At 33.3% G+C, this 14,639-nt stretch overlaps 2 protein-coding genes across 2 annotated transcripts; one reads left to right on the forward strand and one right to left on the reverse strand.

Annotated features, from left to right (window-relative positions):
* The first annotated feature begins 3,256 nt into the window (after positions 1–3,256).
* Positions 3,257–8,249, forward strand: LOC126675054 (ABC transporter A family member 2). The gene is made up of 16 exons (XM_050369627.2): positions 3,257–3,655; positions 3,890–4,121; positions 4,254–4,423; positions 4,589–4,774; positions 4,866–4,961; positions 5,181–5,393; positions 5,568–5,727; positions 5,813–6,039; positions 6,168–6,285; positions 6,385–6,461; positions 6,605–6,694; positions 6,844–6,987; positions 7,073–7,378; positions 7,462–7,542; positions 7,626–7,802; positions 7,940–8,249. The coding sequence occupies exons 1-16, from the start codon at positions 3,287–3,289 to the stop codon at positions 8,201–8,203; spliced, it is 2,910 nt and encodes a 969-aa protein (XP_050225584.1). The 5' UTR covers positions 3,257–3,286; the 3' UTR covers positions 8,204–8,249.
* A 65-nt stretch (positions 8,250–8,314) lies between these two features.
* LOC126675055 (protein IQ-DOMAIN 30-like) lies at positions 8,315–13,735 on the reverse strand. Its single transcript, XM_050369628.2, has 8 exons — positions 13,582–13,735; positions 13,406–13,445; positions 12,890–13,035; positions 12,467–12,754; positions 11,717–11,920; positions 10,822–10,902; positions 9,266–10,370; positions 8,315–8,617 (listed from the first exon to the last, which is right to left on the reverse strand). Exons 3-8 carry the CDS (start codon positions 12,971–12,973, stop codon positions 8,583–8,585), a joined length of 1,797 nt encoding a protein of 598 aa, XP_050225585.1. The 5' UTR covers positions 12,974–13,035; positions 13,406–13,445; positions 13,582–13,735; the 3' UTR covers positions 8,315–8,582.
* Positions 13,736–14,639: the final 904 nt, after the last annotated feature.

The raw sequence follows: 14,639 nt of genomic DNA on the forward strand, positions 1-14,639 counted from the left end.
GACAGCAATGGAGTATTATTTTTATAATTATAAAAGGTGATTTTGTTGATATAAAAAATGACTATATTTTATCAATTGTTGCTTTAAAAATAACATCATCTATTTTTAAGATTTCAACATGAGAGATTATTATTTTATAGTCAAATTAGTTAGACCGATACCAGCTGATTTAATCAGTTTCCGCTTTGATTATTATTTAAAAAAAATTACCAATTAAATCGGTCTAAACTCCAAGAAAAATTTGGTTTCGATAAAAGGAAAATAGGAAAGCATCAAGAATATGTTATGTGTGCCCAGAGAAATAACCAGTTTTGGTGGATTAAAAGAATATTTGCTTAGTTTACATTATTAGAAAAAAACTTTAATTAATTTCAATTCGAAAACTAAAAATATATAATAGAATGATGTTGAATAATTTATGTTAAATTTTATAACTTTAAATTGGTATATAATTACATTCAATGATAAAATTTCGAATTTAATTTAAATTTTACATATTAATTTTTATTAATTAAATTATATATTCTCAATTATCAGAAGAAATATGGTATAGATTATATACATGCACCGAAAAATATTTGCTATGGCATCGATATCATGCATAATATTAAAGTCATCCTAGTATTCACACACTGTTAATAGAGTTGAGATTTTGATAATAGGAATAAATTTTGATATATATATATATATAGATGCTGTAATTTTTTAAATAAGTTTTGTTAACTTCAATAGGTGAATGCATACATCATAAACTATTTCTACAATTTATAGGTTATTGAGTTTATCTATTTTATATAAGAGGAGTTGACGAACTATATAATATTGTGCCTTTTATTTAATTATCAGGAAAAAGAATTACATAGTGTTGTCTATTAAGTTTGTCAACTTTGGGTCAACAACACCCTTTCTTTTCTGTACACACACATTGAAATTTAGATTATGTTTCTTGATATCCAAGTAAATAAAAGTGGCGTCAGTTCTTAAATAAAAAATAATGCATTATTAATAATTAATAATACTCAGTCATATATGAATAAATAAATACATTCGAAGATTATATTTTTATATCAAGTAAGAACATCTTAATATAGCTTTGTTTACTTAAAAATTGCTTGATATATGTTAGAGACTTGAAACTTTATAAAAAAGAGTTTTTCCATCTATGTAAATGTATCAAATTTTAATTAAAAATTAATACTTATATAATTTGATAATTAAATATGAAGTTAATCTAAAAATAAAAGAACAAAGATTAAAAATACTTTTATCATTTCTATTTGTTACAGAAAACAATCAATATGTATACACACACACACACTCAATATCCTTTAAATATTAATCTGTATATATAGCTTCACTTTAATTTATTAAGTGGCTAATTTAATATTTTGAGAGGGTCTTTTGTTTAGGTACTGTTGTCTGTTTTAACCTTTCCTTTTATTTTTTCATATGCATGATGCAAACAAACACACTAAAAGAGCAACCTTAAGATAAAGTAATTGCAAAATGCTTGTTTAAAATTTTAAAATAGTTAATTTTTGGACCAGTGCTGCTAACTTTTAATAATAGTTCTTAGTTTTTGCATGACCATCTAGTATTTTTCCCATAAACTTTTGCCAAACTAATAGGACAAGATTAAAATAAAAGTTTGTTTAGGTCTTTCACGCAAAGTATATTCTAATTATTTTCTCAAATCAGGTCAATGATTATCTCAGTCACAATATATATGTACATGTATACATATAAATTTATAATAACACTGATTAATTACCCTGGCTAGTTATTTTAATTGTAAAACCTAGTTAGCATCTACTCATGCCCTGGTTAAAATAGAACTGATCAATTAAGTTTTATGTTTTATTTTTTTCAAATTAAATTTAATTAAAAGTATTTTAAAATTGAACTAAAGTAACTCAGTTGATGTAGTTTAGTTTGATGTTTTAATTATGAATTAGCAGTGAATTAAATTCTTTTATTTTGCATACTAAATGAAATCGAAAACTAATCTTAATTATTTGGTTTAGTTCTTCTTCTTTTCTCGCAACCAAAGTAATAGTATTATGGATAAAGACTAGTTCAGTAATTAGATTAGATAATGTGTCACTCTAATCAAAGTGTCTTTATAGTTTACAGTTTATACCAATTGTGTGGTATACATTCTCAGCCATATATAACCTAAATAAAAAAGTTGACCTTAAATTTATAGGCTCTTAAATTTATAAGTAACATTTCCACGTTATTTAATTCAGAATGAAAACTTATCCCCTTAACCTTAATCGATGGAATAGAGTTTAAAATTGAAAAATATTTACAATATATTGTGTACAGTGTTCATATATAACCAGTAATGTTTCATCATTTATTAATTATATATGAAAAAACATTATTTATTTAAATAATAGAATTGTCATTTTTAATACTAATATAAAAAAATGTTACCAATGAGATATAACTCAAATGGTATAAGCGTTAGAGTTTAGACAGTAAACTGCTAGATCGTGGGTTCGTTTTCTCCCACAAACGCTCCTTCTCCTCAATTATCAAAAAAAAATAACCATCTCTATATACGGTAACACGGATGAGTAAGTACGTATTTTTGCAAAAATTATAAATAAAAATAGTGTGAATATTTTATTCCTTGGAAAAAAGGAATCTTTTAAACAGAAATTAATTTATCCTCATGAAGTACTCTCTACTTTTAGTTAAAAATGTTTTAGATTTTGCTATTTTAGGTGATTTCCTCATCTGTATGAGTATGCATGACTATAACAGTTTGCAGTTTCAATATTTGTTTAGAATTTATATTTTTAAGGAATTAAAAATTACTTATTTCATACATTGGATTTCATCAAATATTTATGGTAAACACTTGCATATTCCTAGAGATTTACCTGCTTAATTTGAATAACGCGCTTTATAATTAAATCCATTATTAATAAGTATCCAATCTATGATCTCTGCCATGTACTAATTAAACTAATATGTTCAATTACCAAAATCAAATATTAAAAAAATAAACTAAAGTATCTTAATCAATGAACTGACAAAATTATATTCCTATTTCATTAGTCCATAAGTGGCAAATCCGTAGTTTTCTTCAAATCAAACCCCTAATTATACTCCAATCACTTTGCCCATTCTACCCCCACCGTGCAACATCCAAGAAACTAACCCCAACGATCTCCTAAACCGAAATTCCCAAACTACCCCTACGAACAAACCATATAAAAATAACAGTATAAACCGCGCTTTTTTCCATTTTCAAGGTGAAATCAAATTGAATTCCATGGAATTAGTGAAAGGAATTCCGTTACTTTACCAGCAATTCAAATCCTTATTCTACAAGAACATAATTCTTTCATGGCGGAACAAAAGCGCGACGTTTCTGCAGCTTTTTTCGTCGCTGTTTTTCATTTTCCTTTTGTTTTGTATAGACAAAGCCACCGTCGCGTCGAACAACGACACGACGGCGTATCAGACGATTCTTAATCCTGAGGCACTTGTGTCGCCGGCGATTCCTTCTTGTGATGAGAAGTTTTATATTAAGAAGCCGTGCTTTGACTTTGTCTGGAGTGGAAATGACAGTGCTAGACTCACTCGTATTATTAGTTCTGTCATGAGTAATAATCCTGGCAGGGTAATTCCGTCCACTAAGGTAATTTTTCAATCAAATTTTTAGGTTTATGAGAATGTTTTGTTTAATGTGACATTGTTAATGATTTTGTAGTGTTGATTTTATTGAATTTTAATGTTTAGAGATTGTTTGTAGTTATTTTAGTTTGAATTAGGGCTGTTTGTGATTATTAATTGCAGTTCTTTGAAAGGAAACCTAAATTTGATGTATTGCTAAGAAGTTTTAACGGTTATATTTGTATTTGAATGTGCACAGGTTAAATCATTTAGAACACCAGATGATGTGGATGTTTGGCTTTTGAATAATCCTATGCAATGTCCAGGAGCTCTTCATTTTAGAGAAGTAAATGCTTCTATAATTAGCTACGGTATACAGACTAATTCTACGCCAGTAAGAAATCGTGGTCTATTTGAAGATCCGGTGTTTAAATTTCAAATTCCACTTCAGATTGCAGCTGAACGTGAAATCGCTCGTTCTGTTATCGGAGGTATGAAATACTAGTGTTGCTTTCTTTTGTTATATTATGTTCCTTTAGAGCAGAACTATGGTGTATAAATTTTGTTTCTTTTGTACATTTTGAAATAAATTTGTTTCCTTGTTATTGTGTGCTGGATATTAGATGCAAACTTTAGTTGGGTCGTTGGACTAAAGGAATTTGCACACCCTGCAAAAGAGGCCTCCGACACACTGGCTACTGTAGGACCGGTTTTCTTTCTTGCATTTGCCATGTTTGGTTTTGTTATGCAAATTGGATCATTAGTGGCAGAGAAAGAGCTAAAACTTCGCCAGGTTAGAATCTGTATGCTATTTGGGTACTTGAATTGGTTTACACACATAGCACGGCAGCCTTTCCCATCTGTTATTTAATGTGCTTTCCTGATCATAGTGTTTTACATTGAATCTTCATGTTAGACTACTTATGCCTTTAACTGTTTTTTTTTTCTGCTTCCACAGGCAATGAGTTTAACAGGTCTTTATGACTCCATGTACTGGTTCTCGTGGATCACATGGGAGGGAATACTTACGCTAATCTCATCACTTCTCCTTATTCTTTTTGGAATGATGTTTCAGTTTGACTTTTTCAAGAAAAATAGTTTTGCTGTTGTCTTTCTTGTGTTCTTCCTTTTCCAGTTTAATATGGTAAGGCTATACTCTGAATTTCTTACATGTTGTTGGTCGAGTCCATGCTAATCTTCACTCATTTCTAACCCTTTCTCACTTTTGATGGCAGATAGGTTTTGCTTTCATGTTGTCAACCTTCATTAGCAAGTCATCTTCAGCCACAACAGTTGGTTTCTCTATATTCATTGTTGGCTTTATTACGCAGGTAAGATCTCCTTCTAAACATCATCAGGCAGAGTTTAAAAACCCAGGATTTTCATTTTCACTGTTGTAAAATGATTTTTTTAACTCCGTTCCATCAGTTCCAGATCATTCTTTGGCTTTCTTTTATTCTAGTTCGATGACTGGTTGGGTTGCTTGAAAGACATTAGGTCTAAGAGTCATCTTTTCCAGTAAATTAATAGTTCTGCTGTGGTCATTGCAGGTTGCAACTGTAGCTGGATTTCCTTACGGTTTCAAAATATCTAGTGCTATTCGATTTGTTTGGTCGCTGTTCCCACCCAATCTTTTTGCACTATCTATGAATGCTCTAGCTGAGGCAACCGCTACACGTGAAGATGTTGGGATAAGTTGGAGTAGGAGGAAAGATTGTGTTTCCGATGCAAGTACCGATGACGGGAAATGTGCAATGTCAATTGTAAGCAAAATTTCATTGCTCAGATAATACAGAAATTTTCATAAACACGTGCTTTTAGATATCATTTCCTCCCTTTACCCCTTTCTCCCCATTTTGTTAAGATGCTTTTATTGTTTGCTGAATTTAAGCATTATAGTTGTCCGTATGCTGATTAATTTTGTATGTTGATGACAGAATAATGCTTACGTATGGCTCATTTGTACTTTCTTTGCGTGGTTTGCTTTGGCAATCTACTTTGATAATATATTCCCAAATGCTTACGGTGTGAGAAAATCTGTATTTTACTTCTTAAACCCTGGGTATTGGACAGGGAGTGGTGGAAATAAGAGTGAAGGTAATTGAGCTCTTGGTTTAATTACCTGTGGCTTCAGTTTTCTCAGTTAGCTAATATTCTGACTATGATTCTTCATCTTTCATAGAGGGTGGCATTTGTAGCTGTATGTCTTCAGTTCCGCAGCAAGTTCAAATTCCTCCAGAAGATGAGGATGTTCTGGAAGAGGAGAATAATGTTAAACAAGATGCAAGAGAAGGCATAACCAACCCAAATGTTGCTGTTCAAGTACGTGGAATTTTGAAGACATATGCTGGGACCACAAAGATTGGATGCTGTAAATGCAAGAAGACCTCACCTTATCATGCTCTCAAAGTAAGCAATATAGTTTTACTTTAATAACATGTTCGATCAAGAATTCAAAGAAAATTTCCCTATTTCTTATTTTCATTTGTTAGCTCATTTGCTTTGCCTGTGCACTTTTTCTATTAAATTACACGCAGGGTTTATGGGTGAATTTTGCAAAGGATCAGTTATTCTGTCTTCTAGGACCAAATGGTGCTGGAAAAACTACAGCAATTAATTGCTTAACAGGAATCACTCCAGTGACCGGTGGAGATGGTAATATGCTCTTTCCATTTTTTTGTTCGGCCAGTTGCAATTGCATTAGAATTACATCTAAAGCTGAATGAAATATTTCATGAAATGATTTGTTAACAGCACTAATTTATGGAAATTCGATTCGGAGCTCTGTTGGCATGTCAAACATTCAAAGAATTATAGGAGTTTGCCCACAGGTAAAGTATTTTGATGTATGCATGTATATCTGAGTGCTAGTGTGCACAGAGACATGGATTTCATGTTACCAATTCTTTTTCCATTTTTTGTTTGTGATTTTCGCTGAGCATGTTAGGACTGATTTTATTGCATCTTTTCATAGTTCGACATCCTTTGGGATGCGTTGTCTGGTGAAGAGCATCTCCATCTATTTGCTAGTATTAAAGGGCTATCTTCATCTTCAATCAATTCGGTATGTGTAACTTTTATGCAAACCTGAAGATACCTTCTTGATGCTTTCCTTGTAATGACAGTTTGAATATTTACGTTACTTATACTTTTCTGTTTAATGTCCTCCCTCAACTTATAATGACATGTGGAGTATCCTTTTGTTAAGTGCAGGTCGTTCAGGAGTCGTTAGCAAATGTGCGGCTCACTGAGTCGGCTAAAGTGAGAACCAGGAGTTATAGTGGAGGAATGAGGCGGCGGCTCAGTGTTGCAATAGCCCTCATAGGAGACCCAAAGTTGGTCATCCTTGATGAACCGGTATGATGAACAGATTTTTGTATAGTTGATCCAAGTATAATTATAACTATAAAGGAACTTTGAGTTCTGATTTTCATTGGTGCAGACTACTGGTATGGATCCAATATCTAGAAGGCACGTATGGGATATAATACAGAATGCAAAGAAAGGCCGTTCCATTGTTTTAACTACACATTCAATGGAAGAAGCCGACATTCTGAGTGACCGGATAGGAATTATGGCCAAGGGAAGACTCCGATGCATCGGAAACTCAATCAGGTTGAAATCCAAATTCGGAACTGGTTTTATCACCAATGTGAGTTTTACTGAAAGCAATTCTGGACGATCTCCACCAAATGGAACTGCAGATACCATAAATCACTGTGAAGATGTAAAGCAGTTTTTCAAAAATGTATGGTAAAATGAGCGTCATAATTTGGTAATTATCCAACTTTGTGAGCGTGCTTGTTTCTGACTTCGGTTATTTTTTGGCAGCATTTGGACATAATGCCAGCAGAGGAGACCAAATCCTTCTTAACTTTTGTCATTCCTCATGATAGAGAAAGGCTTTTAACGGTAATTATGTTCCCTTGTATTTTTATTTTTCTTTCCCCATTGTTCTTTCATAACTTTTATTTGTCATTTGAAAATGTACACAGAAAGTTTTTGCGGATCTTCAAGACAGACAGGCGCAATTCGGCATAGCAGATATTCAGATTGGCCTTACCACACTTGAAGAAGTTTTCTTAAACATTGCCCGGCAGGCTGAGCTGGAAAGTGCTGCAGCTGAGGGGAGGTTGGTTCCGTTGACCTTAACATCTGGTCCTGTAGTGCAGGTAGGCATGTATTCATAATTGCTTCTTGTAGATCAATTAAAAGTAAATTTAATTATGAAATCAATTAAAAGTAAATTTAATTATGAACTTGTCTTATCTTTTCCTGATCTTCTTTTGTCTGCAATTTGAAAATGTAGATACCAGTCGGAGCTAGATTTGTTGGGATTCCCGGAACAGAAACGCCGGAAAATCCTAGAGGCATTATGGTTGAAGTTTACTGGGAGCAAGATGATACCGGTACACTCTGCATTTCTGGCCATTCTGCTGAAATGCCAATGCCTCCTAATGCTCGACCATTGATTTCTGCACCACCGACTAACAATAGACACTTCCTAGGTCAGAGTAGACCAGTTTACGGAATTGTGATAGATCCCAGTCAGACCAGTGGTACTATTTCTTAAGTGATAATTTAGCTTATAAACTCATTATTTATAATTTTATTCTGCATTTGGGTTGGTAAATAGTTACATCTGGAACAGAAATTAAAAATGAAATTACAGCCACAACACAGATTATGTAAAAACCAAGCAGAGTTTAGAATTAATAAATGATTGCAGCACAACAAATGTTCAAAACCTATGATGTACATTCACTCGTAAGCAGTTCACTGCAAGAAAATCTAGAAAGACTTGGAGCTAACATGCCCCTCAGTCTCGGAGTTTTTAGTTTTGACAACAGAAACTTATAACACAGACACACAACAACAACTGCAAAAGAAATCAGAACTCAGCTTCTCATGCTAACTCCTTAAAACACGAGTCTCCACGACAAAAAGACGAATCACCTCCTCCACTCAGCCTGGGTTGTTGTCTTTGCTGCAAAACAGATCAAATTGTCAATTTTATGGCAGGTTCTAAAGTTTGACAAGGGTATTCATAAACTATTAACGGCGAAAACACAATATTTAGTTGCTACTTGTTGAAAGTAAAATGTTGTTAGTTCCCGTACAAGTCATTATGAAATTGACAACAGAAGCAGCTTAGACTACGTTAAATTCGTCAGGTTGATAAAAAAACATCACAACAATATAACTGAGGGTAAACTAGGGGTGTGCATTCGATTTGAACCAAACTAAACCAAGCTATAAAAAAGGTTCAAAACCAAACCGAATTGATTTTCTGAGGAATTAGAGTTTTACAAAGCTAGCCAAACTAGTTTGTTAGATTTTTTCAGTTCGATTTTCTCTAAAACTTCAACTGATTTTTTTATGTCCAAAACCGAATGGAACCGAAAGACTGATTTTTTATAATATGAGACCAAATGAAATTTGTTGCTTGATTTTTTGGTTTGGTTAGCACTTAGCACACCACTAACCATAACAAAAAATTGTAAGATGCAAATCAAATATGCCAGGGGAGGATGACTCTGGTATTAGATGTCCGTAACAAGTGAAAATAGCTCGACCGAAACAGATCACTAAGAATAAAAAATCCATAGTTCTAATGAGAAGATGAAATTCATACCATTTCCTTCTTTCGATGCGGATCTGTCACTTTTATTCCCTGGTTTGCCACCGGAATGACTTGCTCGCGTCCTGGGTGACTGGGAGCTCATTTTGTTATTTGCTAAAGATGGCAGAGAGTGGCGCCTGGCAATGTTATTATTTTTCTCAGCTACCTCTTGGCTTAACCTTGGGGAACCTTGTGCTCTCAGTTTTGCCTTAGCAGATTCAGTTGCTAGCATATAGCTTGGAATAGCTGGACTATTACTCTGTAACCCGTTCTCTGCACGTTCTTGCTTCACTGCGCTAGAAACTTTCCTGTTGGATTTATGGTTTTCGTTGCTTGTCGGTTCCTCCTTAAAGTTTTCATTGCTTGTCGTATCCTCTTCATGGGTCAACTCCCCGTTTGTGAATGGAGTATTCTCATTGTTACCGCCATTCTCTACTAATGGCTTTGACTCAACTCCAGATTCATTGATAGGTATTTCTGATGTTTCATCCATTCCTGATGGTTCTGGAGCTATTTGCACATCCGACAACTTGGATGCCATCAAGATTGGTTCGTTTTTCATAACATCAGGTAGTTTCACTGCTGTCAAAGTTGAATCTTTCTTCATTTTCTCCTCTGAATTGTTCATTATGGGTATCAAATGATTATCACCAGATGTGCCTGGAACTTTTTCAAGACTTTGTTTGGACTTCTCGATTTCAACTTCTGGTTGAACAGAGCTTTCAGCGACAGGGTTATGAATCTTTCTCAAATTACGCTTTACCTTTTCTAGCTCACTTTGTGGATTTTCCTGTGCAGTATCAGCTGGATGGCCTGAGATTTTCCTTAGACTGCGCTTAGGTTTTTCAGATTCAGAGGTCGCTTGCAGTGAGTTATTGTCAATATGTACAGCAGGGACCCTTCGGACACTCCTCTTTGGCCTACCAGTTTCAGCTTGCGGTATTTGACCATTACCCAGTTTTCTTTGAGTTTTTGAGGATGGAACTTTCTTTGGCTGAGAAAATGATTTCCAAAGCTGAGATGCTGACCATCGCTCTAACCAGTTTGGAACAGAATTTGGTTCCTCAGGCTCATAGTGTAGGTGCAAAGGCATTACAGTAGATGATGAAGCCACAAGCTGAAGAAACAAATCCAGCAAATAGTAAGGCATTGTATAAAATTGTTAGGTGCTCTTACTAATACCATAAGGAAAAAGAAAAGGAACAGTGAAAGGCCATCTTAAAGGACACTGTTCATTCAATGGGTGATGATGATTGAAAGGCTCCAGAAGCACATAAGATCCAGATATGTAACAGATAAGACCTCAGGTAATCATTTGAGGAAAGACAAAATGTTCCCTTGAAATGGTATTTAAAAAATGCTGCAACCATGAAAACCCCATTTTCTGACATAAACATAGTAACGCAACTGAAATGGTATTATATTTATCCTTGCCACGAGAAATGTAATAGTCAAACCAATTTAGTTCATTCTTCATAGCTTACATACCAATGTGGTAATTTAGCTGAGTCTTGTGCAAAAAAAAAAATAACATGCCTTCCACAAGCTTGATATCGCAATGACCTTACCTTGCATACAAAAGCGTTTGCTGACAGCCTTGCCCTTAGGATAGAAACATTAACTCCATTGACGTCCCCAAGCTTGCCTTCCTGAAGAAAAACATAAGTCGGACAAAATAAAATGAGGGACTAAGATGTGCGTAATCAACAAGAGAAACAGGAGAAGAAGCATGAAATAAACAACTCGCACACATTTCCCGCCCACTTGCCTTCTTGTATTTAGTGGTCCAGGTGGAACTTCTTTTAGAAAAAGTGAAACACAGAAGTTTTAGCTAATGTAAAATTCTGGGTCTTAGATCATGTGACTAGGTTATTAGGCGCCTTTAGATCAATACAATCTATCATATGACAAACAACACGGTAAAGAACACACAAACTAAATGGAACTTAGGATCTCTCTCGCATACAAGATCATGGACTCTAATCCAGAAAACATAATATGGAGACAGGCTATAAACATTATTGCAAACTTTTAGTATAGTGTGTCGGATAAGACTCCGAGGAAAGATCAACACTAATGAACCACCTGGTTTTTGAGCATTGAAAGAGGTTCATATTTACAGGGACAGTCTGCAATGTCGCAGTGGCTTAATGAATTACACAGTTAATGTGTTTACCGAGCTACTGAAGTTTATAGTAAAAAGGGGTCAAACTAAGCTCTAAGTTTCATATCATCATATGTATAAATTTAATTTAACCAAAATAAAAGAATGTAATGGGGGTTTTTTTTTTTTTGACAAAAGAATGTAATGAAAGTTAACTTTCCTATTTCAGCTCAAAAATAAAATTAAAACTATATTTAATATTTGAGTAAGCCAATGTGAAAACATATTTTTCAGTTAGGATACATAAATAAAAAGGCATGATCGGGGATTCATATATCAGTGACTACTGTAGAAATTACCAGAGGCTTCACTCTGCTCCATTTTCTCTGAACCTTCTGCCCAATATCTGAATTCCTAACTTTCACCCCTCGAGCAACTGCCTGAAGCTTGACAACACCCAGAACACAGCACAGAGTGGAAACAGCTTGTCTCCTGACCAAGTGACCCCTGATAAGGGCCTGGAGCCTTATGATGCCTTTGAGAGCCCGAAACGCCCGCCGAGCCTTAACATGATAAGCTTCTATCAGCAAACGATTTAATTGTCTTATGAAAAAGCAAGTCGTAAATTATAACCACTTCAAATCAAATAGCAAGAAGATTTGACCATAAAGTCATTTTTGGCAGTTAGGAGATCCCTTCCCCGAGCATGCAATGTTTTTTTTGGAGCATGTATAAAAGTCTTTCTTCTACGGGGAGTAGCAGGTGTTCCTTGGAAGAATACCAATGCCCAGACCACAAGAGCATGGGTACAATAATTTAAAGAAGTTTTTCCATGAGTGAAAGGAGAGAACCACTTGAACTAACAAAATAATACTTGTTGAATAAGATGAACAAAACTGAAGAAACTTATTACAATTTTGCAGAATTGTACATTAAAAAAAAGTGGCCCTAAATATCTGGATGTTTAAGAAGCGGAGCTCTATCTCACCAAAAGCTCTGACAAACAGATGGCTTGCATCCAAAACCAAGAGAAGAGGACAAGATTTTAACAGGTTTGCAAGAGACTAGTCAACTGTCAGTAATAGTTACTTCAAAAAGGAGAAGATTACCAAATAGCCCCTAAATGCAGCCTGAGCCAATGTTGCAGCTTCCTCTTGCCTTCTTTTCTCATCATCAGACAATGCGACTTGGACAATAGGCTCTTGAAACTTTGCATCTTCATTTCCAGGCAATGATACATCGCGTGGCAAGTCTGCAGTCTCCTGGTTCTCAACTTCTAACTGCCTTTCAGAACGGATTGTAGGAACAGGGATTGGATGTGATATCACAGGAGCTGAAATAACATCATCTTCTAATGCCTTGGCATTAACAGATACCTGTTTCTCATTTACAGTTCTCTGTAAAAAAAAAATCCAAAAATTAGATATAAAAAACAAAAGAATCCACACCTCTTAATAAAATGAAGAAAATTAGTACTAAGGTAAGTGATGCTACTTAATAACAACTTAAAAATTAGGAGCAATATCAATTACCTCCCTTGTTTTGGCAGGATTAGATTTAGAAGATTTCTTCCCAAAAAGTACAGTCTTGATCCATCTTCCCGGTGACTTTCCCATTACTAGTTATAATTAACAAGCTATATTAACCACGCAAGGAGATTAAAACCAACCCCAAGTTCCTGCAATTTTCGCAAATGTAATCAATTTCGCAAACAAAAAAATGTAAAAACGCAAGAATATACACAGACAAACTACTTCAACAATTTAAATCAATTACTCCATAGCTTAAACACCACAATCAAAACCAATGCCAATTCAAATTCAGAAACAAAATAACCTAAAAATCAAAGTGAAAAACACTTAAACATTTTACTAAAATTCATATTTAAGCATTTCATTGAAGTGCAGACACAAAAACGAAGTTAATAAAATAAGTTAAGATACTTGAAACAGTGAGATCTAAAAACAATCAGTAACCGATACACTAGGTTAAATTTTTTTTAAAATTTCTAAAAAAGCTAATAGACAGAGACCAGATCTGTAACATACCTGAAGAATGTGATCGTTAGAACCTCCAAATCTACCATTCCTACATCAAAAACACAAAATTAATCACAAAAAAACAGCAAAAAAATAGTTACTAATTTTTTAGGTAAGTGAAGAAGAAGCTGAAAATAAAATAAAAAAGTAAGTGATAAAAACTTAAAAAAAAAAAAAAAACTTACCATGAAAAGGAGTGCGGTTGTGAGCTGGTGAAGGAAATGTGATCTAGTAAAAATAAAGGGACATCAATTTTATTTGCTGCTTTGCTTGTTTTTGCTTTGCTCTTTCTGTACTGACACAGCTTGGGAGAAAAAATATCACTGCAAATTGAGAAAAAAAAAATTATACTATCTCAAAAAGATGCTTGTAATTTCGTGTTGCTGTGTTTATTATAGTACTCTAGGCTTGCTCATCTCCACCGTTCCTGTTTTGTGTTTAGACGTTTATAATTTTTTTGTATATTATGTGTATTAAATTATTTAATTACAATTTCTAAATTCTCAATAAAATAATTTTGAACTTGAGATTTCATTAATTACATTAATATTTTTAATTTTTATTATTCAAAATTAATAAACTGAATGTTTTATTTAGATGAATTAACTCGAGTGAAAGAGAATTTCACATAAAATCAATAAATTTTAAATTCGAGTCAGCATGAGAATGGACATAAATTACATAATTTTTTAATCCGCTCAAAAAAAAAGAAAAATTAATGTCTTTTTTTCTTTGTTTTAAATAAAATAATCAACAAGTAAATTGTCATTATTATTTCTATACACCAAGTGGTTATACAAAATTGAATATGGAATGAGGAATTTTTTGTTAACATGTGGAATTTTATAAAAAAAGATAATAAAATTTTATATTTTTTTTGAAAATTCTATGTTTATTATTATATAAAAGAATACTTTTAAAATTTAAAACGGATAGACATTATTTTAGATTTCTACCCTAAATTATAGCGCTCTATTATTGTTTAAATAATTAAATATCATATATATCCACATCAATTATAATAAATATATTAATTTTTTTTCTAATAGATATAAAAATATTAGATCAAGAAATAGTTTTATAAACTATCTCACTTTATTCAAATAAACTAAATTGTATATTCATAAATAAAAACTAAATTTTATAATAGTTGTATTTATTTTGAAATGTCTAGAGGGAGTGGTTGATATGCTAAAGAATGTAATGCATTTTATAGCACCTTATCTTATCCTGTTAAAATCTT

The sequence above is a fragment of the Mercurialis annua genome, linkage group LG3 (genome assembly GCF_937616625.2).
Source record: "Mercurialis annua linkage group LG3, ddMerAnnu1.2, whole genome shotgun sequence".
In the NCBI taxonomy this organism is placed as follows: Eukaryota; Viridiplantae; Streptophyta; class Magnoliopsida; order Malpighiales; family Euphorbiaceae; genus Mercurialis; species Mercurialis annua.

What these genes read in the sequence shown, in the direction of transcription:
- LOC126675054 (XM_050369627.2), top strand. Translation starts at nt 3,287, where the DNA reads ATGGAATTAGTGAAAGGAATTCCGTTACTTTACCAGCAATTCAAATCC. An exon ending in GGGTAATTCCGTCCACTAAG is followed by an intron (nt 3,656 to 3,889) that starts GTAATTTTTCAA and finishes GAATGTGCACAG; the next exon opens with GTTAAATCATTTAGAACACC. An exon ending in CGCTCGTTCTGTTATCGGAG is followed by an intron (nt 4,122 to 4,253) that starts GTATGAAATACT and finishes GCTGGATATTAG; the next exon opens with ATGCAAACTTTAGTTGGGTC.
- LOC126675055 (XM_050369628.2), bottom strand. Translation starts at nt 12,973, where the DNA reads ATGGGAAAGTCACCGGGAAGATGGATCAAGACTGTACTTTTTGGGAAG. An exon ending in CTGCATTTAGGGGCTATTTG is followed by an intron (nt 11,921 to 12,466) that starts GTAATCTTCTCC and finishes TATCATGTTAAG; the next exon opens with GCTCGGCGGGCGTTTCGGGC. An exon ending in CAAACGCTTTTGTATGCAAG is followed by an intron (nt 10,371 to 10,821) that starts GTAAGGTCATTG and finishes TTGTTTCTTCAG; the next exon opens with CTTGTGGCTTCATCATCTAC.